Source organism: Plectropomus leopardus, chromosome 16 (genome assembly GCF_008729295.1).
Source record: "Plectropomus leopardus isolate mb chromosome 16, YSFRI_Pleo_2.0, whole genome shotgun sequence".
Classification (NCBI taxonomy): domain Eukaryota; kingdom Metazoa; phylum Chordata; class Actinopteri; order Perciformes; family Serranidae; genus Plectropomus; species Plectropomus leopardus.
Window position 1 is genome coordinate 17444967 of NC_056478.1, and position 25796 is coordinate 17470762.

Below are 25796 nucleotides of genomic sequence, written 5' to 3' on the forward strand. Positions count from 1 at the left end.
GAATGCTTTTTAAGACCTTTACAAATAAATAAAATACCTAAACATGCCCGACACATTTCTTAGAAGCTGCTGTCAACAGCAGCTTCCTGTATTGTGACTGCATACACTCCCACAAGGTGTGGCCCTCATGGGAACTGAGCGCCTCACACCGATAAATACTTTTCAATTACGCTGTGCTGGACCATGAGAAGTCAGATTTAAGCTGGAGACACGAAACAAAGCAGTCACAATCAAAGCCAGGACGATACAAAGAGCGAAATCAGACCTGAAAATGACGCACTGTATTTGGAACATTTGGTATCATCTCATGTGCAACATTTATGCCAAGTTTCATGAAAAGTTATATCTAGGTGTTATACTCAGATATCAGGACAGCTTTTAAAGACTGTTTCAAACGAATTTTTAAACAAATCTAGGCCTGATTTTTAGGACGAATAATCTTTTTCTTATTAATCCAGGTTAATAGAAAGGTAAGGAGTATATGTGGTCCTGATAGAGGCAGGTTTTGCATATTAATGTAGTTACTAAACTGAGTTAGATAGTGCAAACAAAGGTTCAATGGTAGGTTTAAAGAATTGTATCATCATGAATGTGGAGTTTCATCCTGAAGAGCTTTTGACAAAAATAAATCAACATATGGATAAACAGAATTTGATCTTTGTGGCATAAGACCTCACAAATTCAAATGCAAGACTATTTAACTTTTTTTGAGGCCCAATCTTTAGGAAATTTAATTTAAGACATTTTAAGACACCCTCAGCTTGGTGTATGTGGGGTCACCTCAAAGTAAACCACATGCTTTTGTGACTCATACGTGTTTTTAATCGTTTTTGGACAACAATGGAGCTCTGTGGCACAGGGGAATATAAAATAGCAGGCTTTGGCCACACAGACAATAATTGTTAGTGGGATATAGTTATTGTTGTTTTTGGTCTTTTCATGGGATTTGTTGACAAAAGGAAAAATATAGAATATAGCCGGCCTTATCCTTTAATCAACAAAGACTATTGAAGATAAAAGTAAAGCTGCCAGGCTATTCATTTTTAAAGCGGTCATTAACCGTGTTATGAGCTCCGCTTTCCTTGTCTTGTTCGTTTTTACTGATTTTAAAATCTGTCGGAGATGCTTTCACTTCTCAGCTGTTTAATTGCTTTAGCAACAATATCAGATCAGGAGGTCTTTGGTATTAAATGACTTGGATTGGACTGGAGACTAAAAACCCTCATGGGGACATTAATACATGAAACAAGGCAGAATCAGCCATATCATGCAGCGCTATTAGAGAAACACTGAGTGATGAGTACAGAGTGATGAAATGTCTTTAATCGAGTTGATTTGCATGAATATGAGCTGTATTAGTGTAAAGCAGGAAAGTAATGAAAAAGCAAAAAGCCTTACAAAGATAAATAAAAGTAGGAAATTAGCCAAACAAAACACTATCATCGAATTAAGTTACTTTGAATACTATTGTATTAACCTCATATTAACCTCACCCAAAGCGGTGTTTGTTTTCCACCACAGCCCTTACGGCTACGTCTTTGTTTACTTCTTCCTATGCCTTCTGTTTGCTTAGATTGTGAAGCTCTTTGTAAACTTTATTGTAGAGATATGCTATAGCAACACAGTCATTATTATAGAAGTGTTATATAACCACAGAAAAAGGAGAAAACAAAGCTGCACACACTGAAAAGTGTCCTTACCCGATGATGGGGTGTTTGAAGCCCAGCTTGGCGGTGGTCTGTTGGATCTCCTTCTCCAGCCACGTCTGTGGGCGCACCAGGTACTTGACAAACTGGGACACCCACCAGACGGAGGGGTCGCCGTGCAGACGGTGCAGGCGTGGGGCCAGGTCCTCAGGGATCGCCAGGGGCAGGTAGGGAGGCCGAGGGTGGAGACTGTCCACTATGGGCAGCTCCACAACCTGCACATCCTTATCGTGGGCCTCTCCTGGAGGGTCCAAAGAGAAACATACTGAGTATAAGGCACTCCATATTTTAAACATATTCAACATTTTTTGACAGCTCAGCCCAAGTTTACAGGTATCTATGCAGACTTTTCCTAAAAAACTCCAAAACAAAACAATGTGTACACTCATACAGAAGAATCCCTCTCAATCATCACCTGTCAAGCACTAAAAGTGTGTGACGGTGTGTTTTTCTGCCTCTGCCTGGATTTTTTAAATTGGATTTTTATTTCGAGGCATTGGGGATGTTCCTGGGCACAGCTTGCAGGTGAGCTTGGGACTTTGTAGAAAGTTAGTGACCAAGAACAGAACATAAGCAGCACGCATCCAAGAAGAAGATATGAAAATCACAGACAAATTCATGGGCAAAGTGCCAATCAGACAAAGCTTGTTCCTAAAAAAGGATTAATCCGGGTTAGCCTTTCACTTTCATTTTTTACAGAAATTTACCGGTGCAGAGGTTGTGCTAAGCAAATATTTTTCACTATTGACTGAATATTTAAAATAATTTTCGTCAAATCTGAAGGCCATCCATCATTTTTACAGATTCGAGCACTGAGGGCGATTTATTGTACCTTTAAGTGATTCCCACCACTGTCCAGTTGGTGTCGTGAGCATATTTCTTAGCTATTGTCTAGTCTTGTTGTAGCATAGTTTTATCCCCAGATGTTCAAAGTATTAGTTTCTATGATTCTGCAACATCGTCTTGGTCCCACACGCATAACCTCATTTTCTAACTGGCTTTCTCACTTGCGTTGGGAGGCTATATCACTACATCTCATTGTAAAATGTCAGGACAGCTGATTGTCCAAAGCTTCACTGCACGGTCAGTGACTCTGTTCATCTTTTTTCTCAGTGCCCTCATAAACAGAGATGTGGTTCTGCCAGAGCGCACTTGGACAATGTTTCGCCACTTTTTTTCTTTGGGGTAAATAGATATCCCACAGTTTGTATATCCAGATTGAAATTTATATACATTTTTCTTTAAGCACATGAAGATCCAATCATCACTTAAGCATGTGACTTGCAATCAAGATAATAAAAACAGACGGAGTATCCAAACTTTTCTTACTGACATTAAAAGTGTGTTGATTGATTGACGATTAAATGGTCGAGTGAAATTTCTTACTAGCCATACTGTTTACAAACAGTAACTAACAACTTTAAAGCAGACACTACTTTTATCTATTCATTAGATGTTGTTTTTTTAAATTTTATTTTATTATTATATTTTTTTATTTTAAATTTAATTTCAAAATTTCATTCATCAACTGTTAAACCTCTATGACATCAGAAACTAGATAAAAAACACTTATCACAGTTTCCCAGAGCCCAAAGTAATATCTTTAAATTGCTTATTTTGTGTGGCTATCAGTCCCATTTGCAGTAATTCAATCCAGGAAAACACAGCAAATGCTCACATTTGGAAAGCTGAAACCACTAAATGTTTTGCATCTTTGCCTGATTAACAACTCAAACTGTCAAAATTGGTGATTTGTTTCATGCAGATTGACTCAATATTTCAGCATTCAAGTTAAAACCAGTTTAGTTTTTTTTTTTTTTTTATTGCGATCAAACCTGAGGCTCTAAGGATATTTTCACATGTTGTCTTTTTTTTAAATTAACCAAACTCCTCTTAAAGTGGACCAAAAAGTGGACCAGCAGAAAAGGGACGAACATCAGTTAATTTGTAAGAGGATTCAGTTCTCTATATGGTCAACTTATGCATATTGAGTTTCATGCAAATACAAGTAGTTTAACTGCACTGAGAGAGAGTGAAGGGAGGACGGGTGGGGGGCTTGATGGCAAATTGAGTGTCTTAAAAGTACTTTTGACGTATTATTATTACATTAATGCAGCACAGCAGTGTGGTCCTAATAAAGCCCCTTGTTACATATCAACTAAAATTGGAGGACAATCAAAGGGTTTCTGTGCTTTGTAGGCAGTTGCCAAGCATCCCAGTGCAGTAACGTGATCTCGAGGACTTAAATACGATGGCAACAGACAAAGCAAACTTAGAACACTTTATGTTCACAATCAATAGCTCAAGCTAGCTGCAACATGCAGTTAAAGTGAACTGTACTTGTTTTCTTTTTTAATATATGAAAGTTGGAGACATCAACAAGTTGTCTGTACAGCTTTCTGCCAACTAACATCTCTCAGTTCACTGAGTCTTTCAGAGTCTTTTTTACTGAAATAACTGTACTGAGGCTGTCAGTGTTAATGCAATATCTGAATGTACCCACAACTGTCCCCTTTACAGACATGCCCACTTTATGCTGGTGCCATGAAGTTTTGGGATAACACCATGGAGTTTTTTTCATGCAGTATAAATTAACGTTTCGCCTGTTGTATTTGAGTATATCTATATATTGGGGTCCAAAACTGAAACTGCTACCACCTACAAGCTGAGCACACAGGTGCAGCTAATCAGACTGATGCCAGTCGACAACCTCATTGCTAAGGCAGCAAAGCACTATTTTGGAGCATGTGAATCGCCACAGACCTGTGGATGAAACTAAATTGAAGAAGAACTACAGCGCTGCTAAATGAGTGGCAACTGACTGTAGACCAATCAACATTGTGGAAGACTGGGGTCTAAGTGACGTCCTCAGGCTGGCATGTTGTTGCCAGCCACAAGTCTTACCCTGGCGGGGAACGATCATTTTGGTATGAATCAGAGAAAGCAACTACACTGGAACTCCTGAAAAGTGCAAATGCTTGTACAGTCTGGTAAGAATTTCTTTACTTTGCCAATATGGATTTCAAAACTGCTGAAATGAAAAATAATGGAATTGTAAATATGCAATTAATAAAAATACAAATAATGGCAATTTAAAAAAAGAAAAAAGTTTGACAGCCCTAAACTGCACATTGTTACTCAGCCAAATAGAGTATTATGTTGCAATGCAGTGAGAGATTTCAGCATTACTCTTTAACCTTGTTATATCAATTCCTGCTCTGTTTCAAGCATGAATCCAAATCCCTCAACCCCTGTGAGTCCTGCCTCTGTGACTGACAGCTGCTCTTTGCCTGCCCTTGCTTAAAGGCCAAGGTAAGCTCTTTTCGATCAAGGCTGTATAGGGCCAGAGGCTGAAGCAAGGACCTGGATTGGAGGGGTTGCGGGGGCTGGTGGTCTGGCATTGGCCCCTTCAGGCTGAGTCCTGCTTGGCAGAAGCCCTGGGCAGAGAGTTGAGCTGGACTGATTACGAAGGTCACCTCTCTGGGCAGAAGAAAGCCCCCGGTGCACTGCCAGACCCCCACGCACATCAAGGCCAACTGTCCATGAGACACAAAGACATGTATGTGTGCACGGTGCACACCTGCATGTGCGAACAAAGGTGGAAAACATTCACCTATCCAAAATACAAACACATGAGCATGCACATGTACGGGGTCTTGTGAACAGAAGGAAAAAAGGTGATCCAACACTGACAACTAACGGGGATCCAAATAAAACAACAATAAAAAGAAAATGTGCATTCATACACACACAAACACACACATACACACAAAGAGCCCCAGCTAATCTCATCGCACCAGAAGGGATATGCCTGGCAGACAAAACCTTCACTCTCTTTCAGTCTTAAAACCCAAGGAGTTTTTTTTTGTCTCTCTCTGTGTGTGTGTGTGTGTGTGTGTGTGTGTGTGTGTGTGTGTGTCTTCGTAAACCCCTGATTTGCTCAAAAACAAGTTTGAGGCCCGTGTTCTGTCAGACTAAAGTGGCTTCTCTAACTGCCACAGACAGGCCTTAATACAGCTGCAAACCCATCCACAACACACTCCAAAATAAATGGCATAATGAGTCATTAAAAATGGCCTTTCACAGAAAGGGTACATAAAAAACATGTGAAAAACAAGGACAGAAACAGAGGCTTCAATTTATGTGTGTGTATGCCTGAGCATGAACTGAATATAAATTGGTAGAAGCATTAAATATTGAACAGAAAAAATATTCCCAGGCCTGTCTTTGCTTATATAACAGCATTGGCATGATTCACATAAGGGGGAATGGGCATATTCGGAGGCCTGCACTTCTTGGCACAAATGTACAGAGATGCAGTACGTCTGCCTCCCACAGCTACTTAATTAGATCACAAAGCTCTTTTAAATTTCATCTCAACTCCAAAGCATCTGCATATATTTCCTGTATGCGTCATGACTTGCAGCACATAGGTCTGCACTGTATTTTAAGCCTGTGATCTATACTGAGCCTAATAAATATTGCATAAGATTAACACAGCTATGAAACCGCAGAACCAAGAGTGACACCATCCCGACACAAAATACGGAGCTTTGCCATTCATAACACATTTGTGATGGAGTTTATGAACTTGGAGAACTCTTGTTCCAGTCTTTACATGGCCGGGAACATTTTGTTTCTCCTGCTGCTCTCAGACTCACTCATAAGGCAGTAATATCTCTACAGAGAACCTCAAAGGAATACACTCTCTTTGGCAAATTAGCTCTTTGATCAAAGAACCATTGTTCCACAAGAAGACTGGTTTCCCCTTTGTGTGTTCAGAATTTAGTCTGTTATACCAAGCCTGTGAGGCGGTGCTGCATTCTCATGCTGTCCCTGTAACGTAAAAGTTGTAGTAAAACAGCAACATGCACCAGTGGGTTAATAGAGAGAAGCGCTGGGTCTCAAACTCATTACTTTCTTTTGGTACTGACAGAAATATGCCTGTAGTGCTGAGAATCTTACATCTTCAAGTACTAAAAACTGATACTGAATATCTCTCATGATTTGTAGTCATAGTTCCAAAGTAAAGCAACACTTCTTGCCAAAATTAGACAGTTTTATTCAGGCAAAGTTTTTGCCCAGCTGCTTGCAGCACTAGTATCCAGTCCTAAAGGAAAGGTGGGTCAGCTTTTATCAATACTCTCTTTACATGATAGCAATGTAATGAGACAAACAAACAACAAACAAATTCAGATTTGCAATTTTAGTTCCTAATTAAAGCCAACAGTTTCCAATTGTATTTTATTTAAGCAAAGGTCTGATGAGGCTGCTTATGTTTGGACAACGTTCAAAGACACAGTATACCCCAGAACAAAAGAAAACTGTGTTTTTCCTCTTACTTGCAGGGCTATTTGTCAATCTAGATTGTTTGTCAAGTGTCAGGAATATCAGTCATAGAGATGTCTGCCCACTCCTGAGTATAATGCAGCACCAAAAAAAATACTAGTAATAGTTTTAAAAATCTAACTAGGACTGCCCACTGAAAGTTGAAGATCTAAATCATCATTTGGAAACCCCCGAGTTGAGTGGGATTCAGGGTTGTTTTTGTCAGTCAGTGTACTTCTGGGGAAATTTCAGTCACTCACTTAATACCATAACGGGTCTGGTGTTCGTTTAATATCTAGTGCCGGCAAAAAATGGTGGTGAATAGATCTGATCCGTACGCTGACTTTTTGTTTACTATATCACATGAATGTCACTGTCACACTGAGTGTTCCACAAAACCCTGTTAAAACTCTCCCACTATATATGGAAAAAAGTAATGAATTGTCAAATATTTATATTCCATCATTCAAATATTCATAATCTGATTCAACTGACATTATTCTGACCAAAAGTCAACAATCGTTCTGCTGAATTACATTCGCCAACTGCATCAATGCACAAAGGGGAAGCATGCATCTACCTCACCAAGCACCACTTAGCTGGCAAATGTTACAGCTCAGCCAAGGAAGACGCCATTAATGTTTAAATCTTGCGCTGTCATTCATGAGTAGATGCTTGCTTCCTTCTGCGCAGTGATGCAGTTGGTGGGTTGGTGGTAGTTCGGTGGAAAAAGAATACTTCCTATTTGAAACTATACACAGCAAGGTCTGTGGATTATCTTGAGTCATGATAACGGAAAGAGACATTGCTGTTGTTTTTCAAATATATTTTTTTAGTGCTTTGTGCATCTAGCTTCATTAAAAAAAACCTCTTTGGCTGATGTCTCCTGCACTCGGCAACTCACACCAAAACAATCTACGCTGATAAATAGCACTACAGAAAAGAGGAAGAATACTGATGGGGTGAACTGTCCCTTTAACATTTGACAATTTTGTCTGCTTTTGTTGAATAAGAAAAATGCTTTGTAGAACAATGTCTTTAAAGTAAGGTATTGTGAATAGTACCCACCAAAAGTTGGGTATTGTGTCAGCACTAGCATTAAATATTTTCAATAATATTCAGCCCTGACAGAGGGGAAGACCACTGGGTGAGACCAGCTTTTATCGATTGTTTCATTCAATGATAAAAATCTAATAAAATATATAATTTTTCTCTCTCTCTCTCTCTCTCTCTCTCTCTCTTCTCTATATATATATATATATATATATATATATATATATATATATATATATATATATATCTTACTGTAACATCAACATTTAAATTGTTTTCTCCTCTAAATTATACCATTTTCTCTCTGACACAAAGCAAGCGAAGGAGCGGCACCCTGTATGCGATGATTATTCCAATGTGCATTTTCTTGTTATGTTTTGTTTTTTTTTCCACTTCCTCATTGGAGGGAAGAAAATCAGCAGGTCCCATAATGACTTTATCACTATCTTTGATTTTTCCCCTCGAGCTATATGTTTTCCAGACAGAAATATCCTGTCACAGATGCATATACCATGCATCCTCTCTCTGTCTATAAATGACTCACATCCTGGGGGAAACACTTAAAAGAAAGTGGGCTAACCGTGTAAAGATAAATGAGGAAAGGTGGAATCTGGTAGGGCTGCTACATAAAATACCAACAACATCAATTTCCCACATGGACACAAGATTAGGCAAACAGTACAAAGAACTGCTAAGTTTAGATCCCACAAAGCAGCATGCTCATCACATTTGGACGTGCAGGTGACCACAAAGGATTGGTGTCCATTTACCACAAAACGATGCAGAGAGAGAGGATGATAAAAGTTTGGGAGTAACACAATTAGAAATTAAAGTGTACTGAAGGTGTAAAAGCTCCCTGCCATCCAGGCACTATGCAAAATCCTTTATCATCTTCACTAATTTGCACAGTAGGTAGGAAAACACTGGTTAACCATTGAATAAAAGGCCAGTAACATAACACTTAAAAATTCAGGGGGCATTGCAAGTTTTAAGGAGATCAGTATTCAGTGCATTCAAACACTGTAATTGTACCGGCATGGGCAAACACTCCACTTAATTAGAGAGATATTGAATGTATATCTACTTATTAATCCAAGGTTTTAGCGTCCCTTTGTGGTCCAGTGCCCTGAGGAAGGATCTTGCCTGCACTGTTAACAAAACAGGCATGACCACACAGGCATAGCCAAGTACCCGACAGGCTTAGCAATGCCTAGCTAGTTAGCTGGCTTGGTCAACAGAAAAAAATGCCTTTGCAAAAAACAAGACTTTATGAGGAGAGGAATTCAGAATGCAAACGGCCTGGGGAGTGGCGTTTGTAGTTAGCGGGCTGTTGGCTGCGAACAGCCAGATGGCATATATGGATCTATAGGAGGCTGTTTGTGAGACAGGCCAAAAAAAGACATTAGAAAGTGGAAAAGGACACATGAAAGGCAGGAGAATAAGAAAGGGAAGGCGCTAGGAGAGCAGGAGATAAGCAGGGAGAGCCCAGGAGAGCACAAGTCAAATGAAGCGATAGGAGAAAAATGGTGAGCTGAAAGGATGCAGCGACGAGAAGCAATGAAAGCAATGAGAAAGAAAGTGATAGAGAGGGAGAGAGAGAGGTGGGCATCGTAAAACTTGCAAATCATCACTGATCTTCATTTACAAAGGCACTGGTTTTGTCAGATTCGCAGCTGCAAACACACTTACACTGTAGGATTATCCATTAATCATCTCAAAATCACCATTTCAACTCATACCTTTATGTAATCTCATTCATAATGAATCTCCTGTCTCAGCATTGGTAAGGACGACCTACCAAGCACATCGATCTTCTGTCTAAGGTATTCTGGTATCAGGTATGAACTATGTTACCATGGAGTTCATTATGGACAGTTCATGACTGGGGCAGAATTCTGAAAACACACATAAATGATAAGTCAAAGGGTCTAAAGCCCTACTAGCTGCTCTTGTGAGGCATGCTATTTAGCAGCGGTATTCAACTACAATTTAAAGAGGTCCAGTTACTAAAATTTCCTCCCAGCAAAGGTCCAAACTCATAATGTCTATCAAATAAAATCAACAACGTACAATTCCATATCATTTCAACAATATTTTTGTCAATTTTCAACAATTTTAACATACAGACACAAATAGCGTACATAAATAGTTAGTCCCAGCATAATGAACTTTAGGCCTACGTTACAAGTAAAAGAAAACAGACCATAATCCTTTTGCATAAAAAATATGCCTTTTGTAGAAAAAGTGCAAACAGAGCTTTGAACAATCTTTTTATTCTCTTTTTTCACATTCTCCTCCCTTTCCTGGCAAAATGAAATGAATACAAGTATCTCAAGTATAAAGTAGAAATAAAAAGTGCCACATTTTTACAAAAAGTGTGAACAGTGTGGAGCAGCCTCTCTCTCTGTCTCTCTCACTCTTTTAATTATTGTCTACTTTCCTTACTTTGGAACAGGCCATATCTTCTCACTTTCCTCACATTTCTCTTCCGCGGTTCTGTGTAGCAAATGAACAATTGATTTGATTGGCTCTTTTGAGACGGCAAACGCTTTACGTATTCATTTTGCATTATGGCGAACTTTTCATGCTAACTTGCTCTTGCTTGTCTCTTTGTTTCTGAAAGAAACCAACCCAGTGTTTTCAGGTTTTCAGAGGTTTAAATGCTAGTAAAGGCCTCTGAATGCAGCACAAGAAAACTGACTTTCATCCAGGTGTTTAAGGGTTAAAGGTCCCATATTATGCTCATTTTCCGATTCATACTTGGATTTAGGTTTCTACTAGAATATGTTTACGTGCTTTAATAGTCAAAAAACACATTTTCCCAAACTGTCTGTGCTGGAACACCTGTATTCATCTTAGTTACAGCTGTGGCTCAGGAGGTAGAGCAGGTCATCCACTAATTGAAAGTTTTGCAGTTTGCATTTCTGAGCTTTCCACATTTATCTATTAATTACAGCTGGGGGAATGACTGTAATGACACCATGAGGCACTTTCTAATTTTTGTTGACCATTTCCCTTGAATTGCATTGCTAGTCAACCACTTGGGTTCATGTTAACTTGCTGTCAGCTGTCATTCACATACACTGCAAAACATTTCACCAAAAAATACAAAGGGACCTATTTAGACAGATTATGTTTCAAGTGTGAACGGTTTATCAACATAACCACCGTGATGTCACACTAACAACAAAAATGCTTCTCAGGTAGATAACTTGCAACTGATTACAATTGCAGAGATATGATGCTTTTCTGCTTTTTTTTTCTTTGGTAAAAGAAATCTGAGGTTTCCATAAGGATGCCTCTAAGACACCACACATTTATTATAACTGCTGAAATTATTTCTGTTGTCTTGGATAGTCCATGGTGAAAGATATTCTAAGTGTACTGGAAATGATGACTCAAAACTGTGCAAGAAGCCAGAGCTAACAAATAATGGATAACACTTTCACAAAACGTATTCCAGACGACCTCTGTCTCTGTAAAACACTACATGTAGTAACTTCCTAGAGGTCAGAGGAGCAGGTTGTTTACTGAAATCAAGTCACAAGATTTCTTGGCAATGAAACCTTTGAACAGTAACCTGCTGCTGCTACATTTGCTGCCAAACTGCTTTAGCAGGAATTGCAAACTCTTGCTTAGCCAGGGAATTCACACTTAGTTTTCGCTGCAGCAGCACAAAGACGAGTCCGGCAGACTCCATCTTTTATCAGAGAAACACACAACACACTGTTGTTTCTCTGGTTATTAAGCAACCAATCACAATCAGTTGCAGCGCCGAGGGCTATGGCTGTGTGTCGGTCACAGTGATGCTGGTATGTGTGTGTACCTACCTGACCAGTGTCCAGTGGTGGCCCCAGAGCGGTCGGTGCAGGTGTTACTGACAGGCAGAAAGACGGTCTCCCAGCCGCCGGGGGCGTAGCGCCAGTTGTGGGACTCAAGGATGAGCGTGCGCTGGGTGCCATAAGCGATCATGAAGCAGTAGACGACATGGTGGAGCTGGCAGCCATAACCGCAGCCCTTATTGATGTTACACACCAGCTTTCTCGCCTTACTGCAGTCTGGGGGGTTCTGTAAAGAGGAGAGGAAGGAACGTTTCAACATTTTTTATTGCTTGACCTTCGTCTTGTATCTCTCAAAGCCTTGCTCCCTGACTTGTAATAACACATGGCTGATATTGTTTTCTTTGTTCCCTTCGCCTGTCTGTCTCACACTCCACTTCGCTCTAATTTTATACCTTAGTTTGCCCCTCTCTCTTTGCCTGCCAGTTTCTTTTTCTCTTTTCCTCTGTCTATGGCAGCCTTGAAAATTCCTCTTGTACAATATTTTTCCATCTTTTTTTTTTTTGCTTGTTTCCTTCTCATTTTTAAACGATTAAACTGCTGCTGTCCCAGATTTTTATATTTTATGGTAACAAATATATATATCTATATATATATATAAATTATTATTTATTTTTCCAGCCTTAGAAACAAGTCACAACAAAAGACATAAAACTGACTGTTTTCTATTGTTTAGTATCTAGTTCATGTAAAGAGTTTTGTAATCATCAATCATTTTTTTTTTTAAATTAAATTACTAGACCTCAAGCAGAGCACAAGTACAGAGTGGAGTAAATGTATCTGGTTACTAAGTTTCACCTCCAACAGAAGTTTTGTGAAATATTAACACAGATTGGAAAGTGCCTGTAAGTCCAAACTCAAGGTACTTCTAACGATACCTGTCAGCTGAATACTTCAGTGACGTTATGTTTATCACTGTTTAACATACTTTTACACATTTAACATAATTTTAATATTTAATCATGATAATTATATATTTATGTATATTTTTTTGCATTTTTGCCTAGTTTTTAGAAAAAAAAATAATTCTAACAATACTAATTTCTTGCAATTTTTGGAACATTTCTTACCAAGTTACTCATTTTCTTTTCCCCATATTTTTCAAAGAAATTGCACCTATTTCTTCTGAGTTCAAGGGTTAAATACTTGTGAAATGCGTCTAAAAGCAGCACAAGAAAAGTGATGTCAGGTTTCAGAGGGTTAATATCCATTCCTCCTTTATCTCTTTTTATGGTGCTCTTGTGTTCCCTGCTTCACTTTTCACTGCCCCTTCTTTGCTTCCTTTTCTTTTCCTTGCAATTTTCTTACTCTCATTATTTTCCCTCTCTCTTTCTCTCTCTCTCCTCCTATGTTCAACCTGTCCTCCTCTCTCTCTTCTACTCTCCCTCCTTCTCCTTTTCCTGCTCTCACTAATTCCCCGTCTCACTCCCATTCCTCATCTCATAAATTAGCTTCAATATCACACAGAGTCTGATGGGAAGAATACCAAATGAGAGACGCTGGGGAAAGAAACAAGGATTTTTTTTTTTGCTTGGAAAAAAAAGTGGAAACCAACAGAGTGACACATGCTGTGTTGTCAATGGGTCGCCGGGCGGTTTGTGATTCGCTCTGCAGCCGGTCTGTGCAACTCTGCAATGCTCGTGCCAACCGGCTTCCTAAACAGCAATTACTGGCTGATGGGAGTGTTTTCCTCATTAGGCTGCTGCAGCTGTGGATGGTTCACAGTAATCAGGCCGCGCGGCACCCACCGGCTACCGCTGCCTATCACACACTAGCGGAAGAGGAAGAGAGGGAGGAGGAAAGGAGAGGGAAGCAGAGAGGAAAAAAGGGGATAAAAAAAAAAAAACAGTGGAGATGAAATGAGAAAGAGGACAGGGGCGACAGAAAAAAAGGGGCGTGGAGAAGAAATCAGAAATGAAGGATAGGGGCAGAGAGGCTCTTTTAGGTGCTGAAAACTGCTGTTGCTGTTCAATAACATGAACAGCAGCCATCGAGCTGACAGAACAAGCCGCACATGTATTTCCCCCGAGTTGTAGGCTGCCAGTTGACTACTAGCCCCACAGGTGTAAGCTAACTTACTGTGCTAATAATCTACAGTGGCGTCCTGACAAAAGAACTAAAGCTCGACATCTGAGCAACAACGTCTGTATGGGTTCAATGTGTGGCATGAGCCATGTGGTGTGGAGGCCACCATCGGATCCCTGGTTGATAATGATGAGGCTGGAATGACTCCGAAGCGCTGAGAGACTCAGTTCAAGGATAATGACGGCAGATGCGTGCACAAAGGCAGCCTCTGAGTAGCGCTCTGTACTGTAGGTTAAGTGCCTGTTTAAATGGTGTGCTTTTTGAGTGTGAAACATAGAGGCAGAGCAGAGTGATTCAGTTCAGAGACACCATGGTGATATTGTTTATGTAGGGAATAAGAGAACAACTGGCTAAGAGAAATAGTACATCAGGTAATTATCCACTGTGATGCCAAAAACAGTAGAAGATGAAAGGAAGCTGCGGGCACTTGAAGATGTCTAAAGTAAAACTCCACTACATTTTGTATAAGTAAATGTCTGTTTTGCTGCTCTCTGTTGCCAGCTGATTTAAAATACATCCAGCTCATTAAAGTCTTTGCATTTTCCCTGTGGACGCCTTCAGAGGAAAACCACCTGTAGTGCACACACAGGTTCATGCACATTTTTAGCTTGAGAAAGCAACAGTGCGTCATTCAGAGCCTGTTTAGACCTGGTATTAGCATGTGTTTCCACGGTGTAAACACTAGGCAGGTGATATGTAATACTTCATATCTTCCTGAAATTTCACCATGGTATGCGGTGCATGATGGTACAAATGTGACATACAGCAACAGCGAGTGCACTACTTAAGTTCAGCTTTTTAAGACTTATAAATACATAATAGAAACCACAAAATGTTCAGAAAAGTAATATTGTCAAGCCTATTTTCTTTACTAAACAGAGAAATATAACTACACACCTTTTGAATTCAACTTTTTCTCCCTTATGGAAGACTGATAAGGCTTAATTGTCTAGCTAAATCATAATAAAACACACCTCATTCAAACTCCTCAAACAAAATAAAGCTCACCGGAACCCCTCTTCCTTCTTCTAATCTAGTTAGTAAGTCCACTGTTCCAACAATCACCAGTTCCAGTTTGGTCAAAAATAAATCCTTAATTCACCAAGAAAGTTGTAAAACACATGCTGTTATTCCCGATGATCTCTGCTGTTGCTGGCAGCTGGCTGGCAGCCGGCTGTTTACAGTCCTCTAACTTATCCCTCCACCACTAGGTGTTGTGTGTCTTTCAGCTCAGCTGCCTGTTCCACCAGTAAAGACCTGAGACTGAGCTCTGGTGGTGCGTGCTGTGCACTACACACAATACATTGGAAAGTGGAGCGCACAGAGGGTTTTCCATGCATTCTTTTAGTATTTGTGGTGGCCTGCCACAATTAAAACACCTGCCGCCACGGATTGATTTTGTATTTTTAGAGCTGGACTGTTAATTAGGAGCTGACTCTGCACGTCTGAACGTTGGGCGTAAGGAAACTGAAACTTAATCATTAAGGCACTGGGTCTTAAAGTTTGCTTTCACTTGCCTCTGCAGCAGCTGCTCCTCTCATCCATTTATCTGATCTGATCAGCTCAGTTGGATCAATTTTCCACCCAGTGACTTAAACTCCACAAACAGCTGCTAAGGAAAAAAAAGAACTCATCACGAGTTCTGCTTGTGCTGCTTTTATGGACCCACAAAAACGTCAAACATTTAGAGAAGGGGCACACAATAATTAGCTACGGATACACACAGATTCTAAATCTGTGGGAAACGCTGTAACATGAGCACTAACACCCGCAACGGATAGTCAAAGAGCTCCAAATCAAGAGAAAAGTTAGTAGATGTTGAAGTTTTAAATATTTCATCAAGATTTTTATTATATCAACCCAATTTTTGCACTGTTTACTCCTGACAGTATTTCTAAACAGAAGCCATTTAATGTTTTGCATTCTGTAATTGCCTCTTTGTGTGGTAGACTTCATTGTTTTTGCAGATAACACAGTCCTTGCTGAGTTTGCCCTTCTCACAACTGGATTCAAATTATTTACCTACACACAGGGGATTTAAAAAAAACGATGCCGGAGCTCACTGGACAAGTCGTGGGAAACAAAAGCCAGTTCAATGCTTGCATTTCATACAAAGCAGCAGACATTTGATCAAAGGTTTTGATTACTGTGTCACGATGTTGCCTGTCTTCTTTAGTTTTTAGTATTGAAACAATGAGTTGTGTGGAATGCTCTCGCTCCACATTTTTCCTGCTCAGCTGTAAACAGATACAACAGTGGCGCTCCTTCTGTTGCACTTTTTCACATACACTATCAGCTTCAAATTGAACTCTCAGACCTGTATTATTAACACTAACTTGCAAACACAATTAGTAGCACGCAGGTGTTGCTGAATCAGCCAGGACTAAAATCAAGCTGCAATAACTGTTTTTTTTTCAACAAGGTGTAAACACAACATATCACCTTTTAAGTCAATAAGGCAAGTTTTTTAGCAAACAGTTGCCAGCTCACACATATAGCAGATACTGAGCAACATCAGTAATCATTTGGAGTTGTGTTTGTCTCCATCCAATATTCTTTCACTCTGCTTTTAGCTTTGTTTCGGTCTCTGCTGTAACTGTTAAAGGCTTTACTAATGCAGCTAACTTTGTCTGTCTACTGTTTGGTGCTATGCAGGTAGTGCATGTCTTATTTTCTAAATTTATTGCTGATTTCCCAGCAACATAACAATAAATAGTTGGATGTAAATTTTGATTTCTTTGTATACAAAAATAAGAAATAGGAATACTACATTTAAGTTCTACCAGTAAAGGAAATCTGAAAAAGTGAGAAAATAGAAGGAAACAAATAAGACAAAGAGAACAAAAAGCGAACAAACAAAAAACAAGAATCCAAAGCAGATCATTATCCTCACACCCCCTACTGGCTCATTTTAGAGTAAAAAGTACACATTCATACACCAAAGTTCTACAAAGCTGGCCCTTACTCTAGCAGGAATTGTAAATCCACAAAATATGACAGAAAAAGTAGCAATTCGTAGAAGAACTTCTCTGTGTGTCCTCTAATCGTGTAAGTAATTTTTGACAAGTTTGAGGTTAAAAAACAAAACAAATGGTGTCACAGTGTGGCTGATTTGTACGTGTATCATTGCAAACTGCTGCCTTCTGCAACCAAAAACTACACTGAATGGAGCAGCAAGGCTTAACCAAAACAGTAAAATTGAGGTCAAAACAAAAATAATAATTTTGGAATTGCATAAAGTGGGTCTGACTGGGAAGATGTGACTCTTGTGGATTCAAGGAGCCACGTTTTGTTCACGTGTCATGATGTTAGTCCCCGTAGTAGCCATTTCACCATTTTTTGAAACAGACATTACTGTAAAAGATGACCTATAGTGATCTTAGGGGTAGCATCACAGTTTCATGAAACTTTATAGCTACAAACTAGAAACCTGGAGCATTCAGAGGATGGATGACTTATAGGTATGTTTTCACTAACCTGTAGGAGGAAGCTAGAAAAAAAACCCAGAGAAAATTAAAGAAGGCAACGCCTGCACACTTACTCAATGCCACACTTTTTAAAAAAAATAAATTTGTGTGGCATGGAGTAAGTGTGCAGGCGTTACCTTCTTTAATTCATTCAAGTTAACCAAAAGCCTATCACCTACGCGATGTACATATCCCACCCACGCAGACACGGGGAGAACATGTAAACTCCACACAGAACTGGGGACCCTCTTACTGTGAGGCGACAGTGTTAACCATTATACCATCACTGTAATTGTCAAAACTTTTTGAAGCCTAATAACAGCATGTGTTTTTCTAGGGGGATACTCAGGGTCTTAGTGTCTTTATTTTGAATTTGTAGGGATTTTGCAAAACATTTTATTAATTGTTGAACTGTCAAAAATGCTTACATTCAGCCCCAAATCTGTGTAACAGATGGTATCGACCCAAACTAATTCTACTCATAAGATATTATTGAGCGTAGAAATGACCATAAAGTACTTCCATCACATGTTCTACATCCCTATAGAGACAGAGCACAATGCGTCATATGAAACCAAGGGCTGAAACACTAACAAAATGCCTACAGTGGGCATAAAAACATAAGATTTCAGCATGTCAAAGGATCATTTTAGCACCTTTTTTCTACCAGAAAGGAAAAGTGACACTGACAAACATAACGCCAGTCAGTGTTCACCTTACTTTTATTGGAGATATAATACTAATGAATGAGTAAGTGAAACAACTACTTAATCGAACCATCAGGTAAGATCTTCATTTAACTCAACAAAGATCAAAACCAGGCATTACATAGCTAAGTTAGCCTCGACCTGAATAGTTTGTCTGGCCACATGAGCAAAACACTTGCTGTACATTGGCATAATAAGTGTCAGGATCCCACAGTTTTCCTTATCTTCCTGCTGATGCTTTACATCTTACTGCTTAACAGCTCAGTTTTTCAGTTTGGCAACTTGTAAAAACTGACTTATGGATTCTTTACCAAATTGGTAGTGCATCACAAACACAAAGCAGCTTTCAGGCATTTTTGTGTTGTTTGCTAGCAGACATAAACTACAGGGAGGCCTACATGCAATACTCTCTGGACACTCTGGACTTTAAAAGTTTTAATAGGCGCCTAACCAAAACACAACGCTTATCACGTATTTATGACTAGGAAAAACTGACACAGAGCTAAGCTGCATGTAAAATTAATCTTCAGATTCCCTCCTTCAGACGATGTATGCCATGTCTCCGTGGCATCTACTACCAGGGTTCCTACACATTTTTACCCATGAAATTTTAGAACTTTTCCATATTTTCTCAAATCTGCATGACTTTATTTAAGTGGTTTAAAATGGGCAGGCCTATATAGCAATATAGCCATACAATGTTACACAGGCATCCCAGGCGTTTGCAGATAAACAAACTATAAGCACTTGCTAACTTTATTTGCCCATTAGACATTTCATATATGCCTACTGCCAATAGACCAGACCAAAACATACCAGCACTTTGCAAAGCGTCAAGGCTCAGCCCCCTCTTGGGCATAGAAGACCAAAGATAATCTTGATCTCAATGCAATTTGACATGTATTTAGGTTATGACTTTGATTCTCAGTGTGAAAGTGTAGGTTCGACAACTACACAACAGCTTTTCTGCCATTATCTGTTTTTCTCCTGATGTGACAGCATGACTGATATGATGTCAGTCTGGTCTATAGGTATAATAAGTAGGGCTGCACCTATCGATTATTTTTTTTCTCTATTAATCTCAATTAATCTAATGCATCTCATGTATTTTTTTCCCGATTAGTTGACTAATCTAACGACTAATTTATTAATTATTTTAAAGATTTTTTTTTATTACTAGATTAATATAACAATTAGTTCTCCCAAAAATCAAAACCAAAAATATTTTTCATTAATATTTAAATGTTTCTATTCAATAATCTTCTCCAAAGAAAAAATGATAACAGCTGAATATTTTAAATTAGGTCTAATTTCCATGTAACTGCTGTGGTATGATATTAATAATTATTATTATCCATATAAAAGATGTTTTTAATCATATTCCCGATCAGAAAAATACTGGGCCTTACAGGATTGCTGTGACTCATCACTGTATATCATGGCAGCTCTTACCCTTAACTATAGAGAATAAGTATCTTTTAATATGTAATATGCTGTTAAGATAATCACTGGCAGATGTTGTTTTTTTTTTGCATCAGTGTGGCACGAGGAAAATAACGGAAACAATTAACAGACTGTAACAACAGTCATAGACTGAAAAAGCTGTCTGTAACGTTGGTTGAACGTGTTCTGTAACTCTTGCATGGCTGTTAAAGTAAACGTTTTGCAAATCGATGTATTTTTGTAGTCAATGACGACGATTATGGTGATGAATCACCCCGGCCCTTATAATTAGTAATACTTGTAATGTATTTTGATTCAGGTTGCTCATATTTTGGGATTTTTATGAATATATTTTTAAAACTAAAAAACAAGTATTCAAAACATTCTCTTAATTTCAGACCATTTTAAGTCCTGGATAGGATTATTTCTTATTACATAACTTAAAGGAATTTCATGACCATGGCAACCCTGTACTGTTGACCTGCTCTCTTCCTCTAAAGATCCCCTGACCCCTCTAAAAGACACAAAAAAGTGTCCATTGTGGGGAGGGGTAGAGTTAGAAGTTAAGGCCCTGGACACATTCGTTGAGTGGCAAGTGACCTCTGGGAAATGCAAAAACACAAAAGATCAAAAACACTATGTTGCTCGCTACAATTAATAGCACTATGTAAAAGGCTCGCAGTGCAAGAACAAATGAAAAGCGTGTCCAACAGAAATCCATCTGACGACGCCGGACACGCTCACTGAATGCTGTGAGTGGACAGATGGAGCAGACGCAGAGATGGAGTTAGTTAAACCAGGAAAGAAGGGAGAGGATGATGCGGGTGGCAGAGACAGCAGGATAGGAGGGTGGAGTCTGTCAGTGTGTGTACATATAGACGTGTGAGTGTGTGTGTGTACAAAGGAGATAGCCACACACACGAACAGTGCATCTCTTTGCGTACGAGCATCAATCTTGTAGCTGTGCTTATGTGTGTGTATGCGCCAATTGCTTGCGTAGGTGTCGGTGAATCCATCTGTGCACGACTCGGTGTGTGTGTGTGATGAATTAGTGACGGCAGCTGGTGGAGCGGTGTGATCCCTCAGCGGTGGTGACAGCAGCTGTTAGTGGTGCTGTCTCCGCCCAGCCAGACTGACTGGGTCCTCTTCATCAAACACACCGGCTCATTAATGCTGCAGGGCCTGGTGCCGTGCCGTGCCGCCTCACCCAGGAACCCGGCAGCACCGGCGCTGGGGGAGGGGAGTGGGGCGGCTGGGGGTGAGTGGATGTGTCATGGGTCTCAGGTTGTGTGTGGTTCTGTAAGCATATGTGCATCTAACTCAGCCTGAATAAATATGTGTCTGTCTTTGTGGTGCGCAGACGTTTTTGCATTTCTGCATATGCGTGTCTGCCGATCTGTCATTTTGCAAGTCTGCATGTGTGTTTTGCCTCGTGTGTGTGTGTGTGTGTCACTAAACCGCTGACAAGCAACAAGGATCCAGCTTGTCAGATCCGACTGCTGAGACAGTGTGCTATCACACCCCTCACCTGCTCCTGGAGGAAACTGATGCTGACAGTTATGGATGGTGCAAATGAGACAAGCAAGTGTGAAAGATGTCCTCAGAAACGCATATGCGCTGTTGTACCTGTGATAGAAACATCGCATAAATGCTTACAATGTATTTGTGTCTACATGTGTGTGCGTTTGTGTGTATGACTCCTTGTGTATGTGAGAGTACAAGGCCAGTTGGCGGAGCAGCAGGTGTGTCTGTAGGTACCTGTAGGTAGGTGATTCTGTTCTGGACCAGATCCGACAGGTCTTTAGCCTCCTTCATTCTCCACTCGCCCACTCCGTCCGCCTGGCTGAGGTAGTACAAGTCTGTCATGATGGACCTGCAGACACACACACACAAATGACAAAACCTTTTTTATTGATACAGTACAATGAGCCAAACAGAGACACGAATACTCTATTAGAAGTAAAAGTCCTACACTGAAAATATCACTTAAGTAAAAGTAAGTAAAATTAAGAAAATGTACTAAAAGTATTAAAGTAAAAGTAACCAATGCAGAAAAATTTGTAGGAAAAAAAAACCCACACATAAAACAACAAAGTCCATAAAGGGACATGGGGCAGACAAAAAAAAAAGAAATCTAATGTTGAAAAAACTGATGTGTATGATTTCCTCCATTATTTTTTCACCATCAAAGATTTGCAAAATTTGCAAAGAACTTTCTTACTACTGTAGTGTGAAGGTAACTCCCTGTTCTCTCACTAACAATGATAATATGAGATCCAGGGGTTAAGCTGTAAGGCTTACATCACATCAAAGTTATACTGCACAGTATACGAATATAAGGGAGCACTTGGTAACATGTGTGCATACATTCTCAAAGACGATGAAACATATCTGTCCTTCACTAACACATCAACAACTCTACCAGCCCTGGTTTGTAAATCTTTTCAGTCCCACAGCAGCCACTTAAAATGTGCGGCAAGGATTCAGTAACAAGTTCACGGTCATGATGCAGTTCAAAGGGAAACTTGTTGGGTAACCAGAGAGTCAGAACTTCTTAACACTGTTTGTGATCGCGGCAATGAACAACCCTGGCAATGTGTGTTTGCTAGATCAAAAAAAAATTACAAAAAAAAAATCAATCAACAGGTTTTCAGCCCCATGCAGACAGCTTACACACTCAGAAATGTATAGATACACATTTCGAATGCTGCTCTGCTACTCAATAATTCAATAAAACCTCATGATAAACATGTTTCCTTGAACTTAGGGTCAGGAGTTATTCATGTATATTTATGTACAGAGGTGTTTACCAGCTGATTCCTTGTAACAAACTCCTGACCGTGGCCCTGAGTTGTGTCCAAACTATATTCACTCTAATTGAATATAATAATACCATTGTATGAGCCCAGGTCCCATGTCTGTGTGTCAAAATGATCGTTGTGGACTCGCTCTGGTCTCTCTCTCTCTTTTTGTTTTAATTAATTTACATATGTTGGGTTCAGGTCGGTTATCCAGGGGTCCTTTTCAGATTGGCTACAAAATCCTGTAAATCCGGTCTAATCTCTGGTTGTACTCAACTATTGAGACATTGCAAATCAAAAAGCAGGACTGTTTTATGATAATACTGAACTTACAGGGTTTTTGCACTTCAACGTGATGAAGTACAGCACTGTGTTTTCCCTTGGCAAGTGTGCTTGTGTGCGCATGAGTGTGTATGTGTTAGTCTGCCGTCTACTGTCACACACCACCATTCTCAAATGTAACACTTCAAGTTTCTTTACATATTCAACAATTAGCCTACTTTTCCAAATATTTATCAGTTACTTTTCGAAATCTACATGCACCACTCTTTACATTGCCATTAATTAGATCCATCACATAAAGCAATCTAAGAAAAAGCCCCGTTTTAAGCTAGTTTACCTGTTAGTGCCATTAATTCACCTTTTTAACATGGAAAACAATTAGGCAAAAAACATCTCTGATGTGTTTTAAGTGAATATTCAGCTCGACCAAAAACACAAAATCTGTCAGCATGTTAGTGTGTCGTTCACTACCGAGCCTTCCTTTTTGTAACCAACAGCATACCGAAGTTCTCTTCATGTCAAAACAAAGTTCAGTTTCAGTTTTTATTGTTTAAAAAAGTTTAGATTCAGTTTATATCTTATTGTTTAAAGATGTTTAGCTTCAGTTTAGTTTTTACTGTTTAAAAATGTTAAGTTACATTTAGTTTTTTATTATTTTAGAATGTTTAATTTCAGTTTGTTTTGGGGGGGGGGGTTGCGCAAAAAAGTTCAATTTTTATTCGTTTAAACATTAGTTTTAGTTTAGCTTAGTTTATTTAGCATTATTATATAGTAGTGGTGGGGGGGCATGATTTAAGAAGTTTAAAATAGGTATTTTATAAAATATGTATTATTTGACATCTCAGTCTCAATTAACATATGCACCAAAACTTCCTCATGCTTGTTGAGTTGACAAATTTGATCAAAGTGACAAAGACTAAAACTAAAGTGTGTATTTTCTATTCTATTTTAGTTAGTTTTGGAAGTACATGATAGATAATATATATATATATATATATATATATATATAATATATATATAATATATATATATATATATCAGTCTGGTTTCTTTTTTTTCTCTAAAATCTAGTTTTTATTTTTATTTCAGTTAACTAAAATGTGTTTCCACACCTATTTTTTGTTTTTTTCGTGTCGTTTTAGTGAACTACGACAACACATTGTATCACGGCACACAATGCTCCGCTGTAGAATGAATACGGGAGAAACAATTAAAGTTATTTTTGGCTTTAAAAATAAGATTTGTTGAGCCTGTAGGGATTTTTCTTGGCCTGGCAACCTGCCAGATCTATAAAATTATGGAAACACTTCAATGCATTATTTTTTTCTGTTATCTAATTAAATGGATCAGTCAAAAACAGGCAAAATATCTAAACTCTTCATAGAATGTAAAGTATCATGAAATATCTACATCAAAATATATAACGCCCAGCCTTACTTGAATATGCAGAAGAGATGTCAACATGATCTTGACCAAGTGAACTTGCATATTTATTCATCTCATGATAAAAAACTTGCATATCTTGTCTGTGACCTTATTTTTGGCCAGATAAGACGCTCATCTTATTTATCTTTTGTTCAAATCAGAGCAGACGTGCAGAAGTTCAAACAGAATAAATTAAGTTTAACCGAGACTCAGCCTCTGTGATTTCCTGCAAAAAACATTCTCCTCAACAAAAACAACAGCCACATGATAGTAAACTTTGTGTACTCCAGCAAGTAGATTGCCCCTCGCCTACAAAAGTTCCTGCAACATTACGTAGGGATTTAGATAAGAAGATCCTGCAGACAGACAGCATATGGTAACAGTATATTGTGCATTTAACTTTACTGAGGCTCAACCGAAGCTTTCGGGATGTTTATAGAAAAAGTGTCGTTTTTGTCAAGCTGACTGACGACAACAGCGTCTTTCTCGTTGTTTAGCTCTGTTTTGGATTAAGTCTGCCATCTGCAAGACTCTGACAGCGAATTTGTGTCATGTCACACGCTGCCAACTATCGTGACCATCCACTTACAAACATGCCCAAGAGCTCTGATACTTGAAGCTAAGGGCAGATGCAAACACATCACACACACACACACACACACACACACACACACTTATGCAAGCTTAATTTATTACTCACTTCTTTGACCCAAATCAGTCACATCCTGTGTGACTGAGAGTTCTTATGCATATATTCAGCAGTGCATGCAAAGACACACACAAACACACAAAGCAGATAACACGTCCCATTTCAACAGTACGGCAGGGTGAATAGTGCCTTTCTCCACAAATAAGACAGTATCATTACTCATTGTCCCATTTTGAAGCTGGAACCACAATGTGTGCACGAATGTCAAACTCTCTTCCAGAAGAGCGCAGGGGAGCAATCAGCGACCCTCTGTGGGAAGGAGAAGCAAACCTGGCTGGCCACAAAACTTAACAAGAAGGAATCAACAGACAAGCCCAGAGGAATTTGGCAGCAAGACAGGAGAACACCACACAGCCCTGACGTTCCTATGTATTGGGGTGTGTGTGTGTGTGTGTGTGTGTGTGTGTGTGTGTGTGTGTGTGTGTGAATGTAAATGTGTGCAGTCTTGGGCATATGCGAAGCTTGTGGGCTTCCCCAGTGCTTCTGACTGGCTCCGACCGCAGACGTTGAGGCTGCAGCCGCTGGGCTTGGCAGCAGAGCACAGCTTTTCGGAGTTCTGATGCTGCTGCACCAACGGAAGAGCAATTACAAGGTTCCCGGCCTACATTACAGCTTGAATATCACCGGGAAAGGTAAGGCAGTGGATGGGCAAAAGGGAGGAAAAAGAAAAGATACTGGAAGCCTACAGCAGCGTGCCGATTAATAACATGTTGTGAGTCTCTGGTTGGAATGTAAATGTAATAATAAATGTACCCTATTTGACCCTGAATTTTCAACTACCGCTAACAACACTGTCCTATCCATCCCGCTGCATGAATGAATGTTATACCTTACTCCGTACGTTTGTTTTCATCTTTAGATTGTATTGTTACACAGCTTATAATGTATGCTACTATTCTCAGGATGATCTCAATATCATTGCCTTTTTTCACCAAACATAGCACGTATATG

At 39.3% G+C, this 25796-nt stretch overlaps 1 protein-coding gene across 1 annotated transcript in view; it reads right to left on the minus strand.

Annotated features, from left to right (window-relative positions):
• Nucleotides 1–25796, minus strand: part of fut8b (fucosyltransferase 8b (alpha (1,6) fucosyltransferase)) — a 118763-nt gene that overhangs the window by 14194 nt on the left and 78773 nt on the right. Inside the window, exons 6-8 of the mRNA XM_042504025.1 lie at nucleotides 21387–21501; nucleotides 11918–12155; nucleotides 1701–1947 (exon numbers count right to left, since the gene is read on the minus strand). Of these exons, the coding sequence (XP_042359959.1) occupies nucleotides 1701–1947; nucleotides 11918–12155; nucleotides 21387–21501 (600 nt within the window). The remainder of the gene's footprint in view (nucleotides 1–1700; nucleotides 1948–11917; nucleotides 12156–21386; nucleotides 21502–25796) is intronic.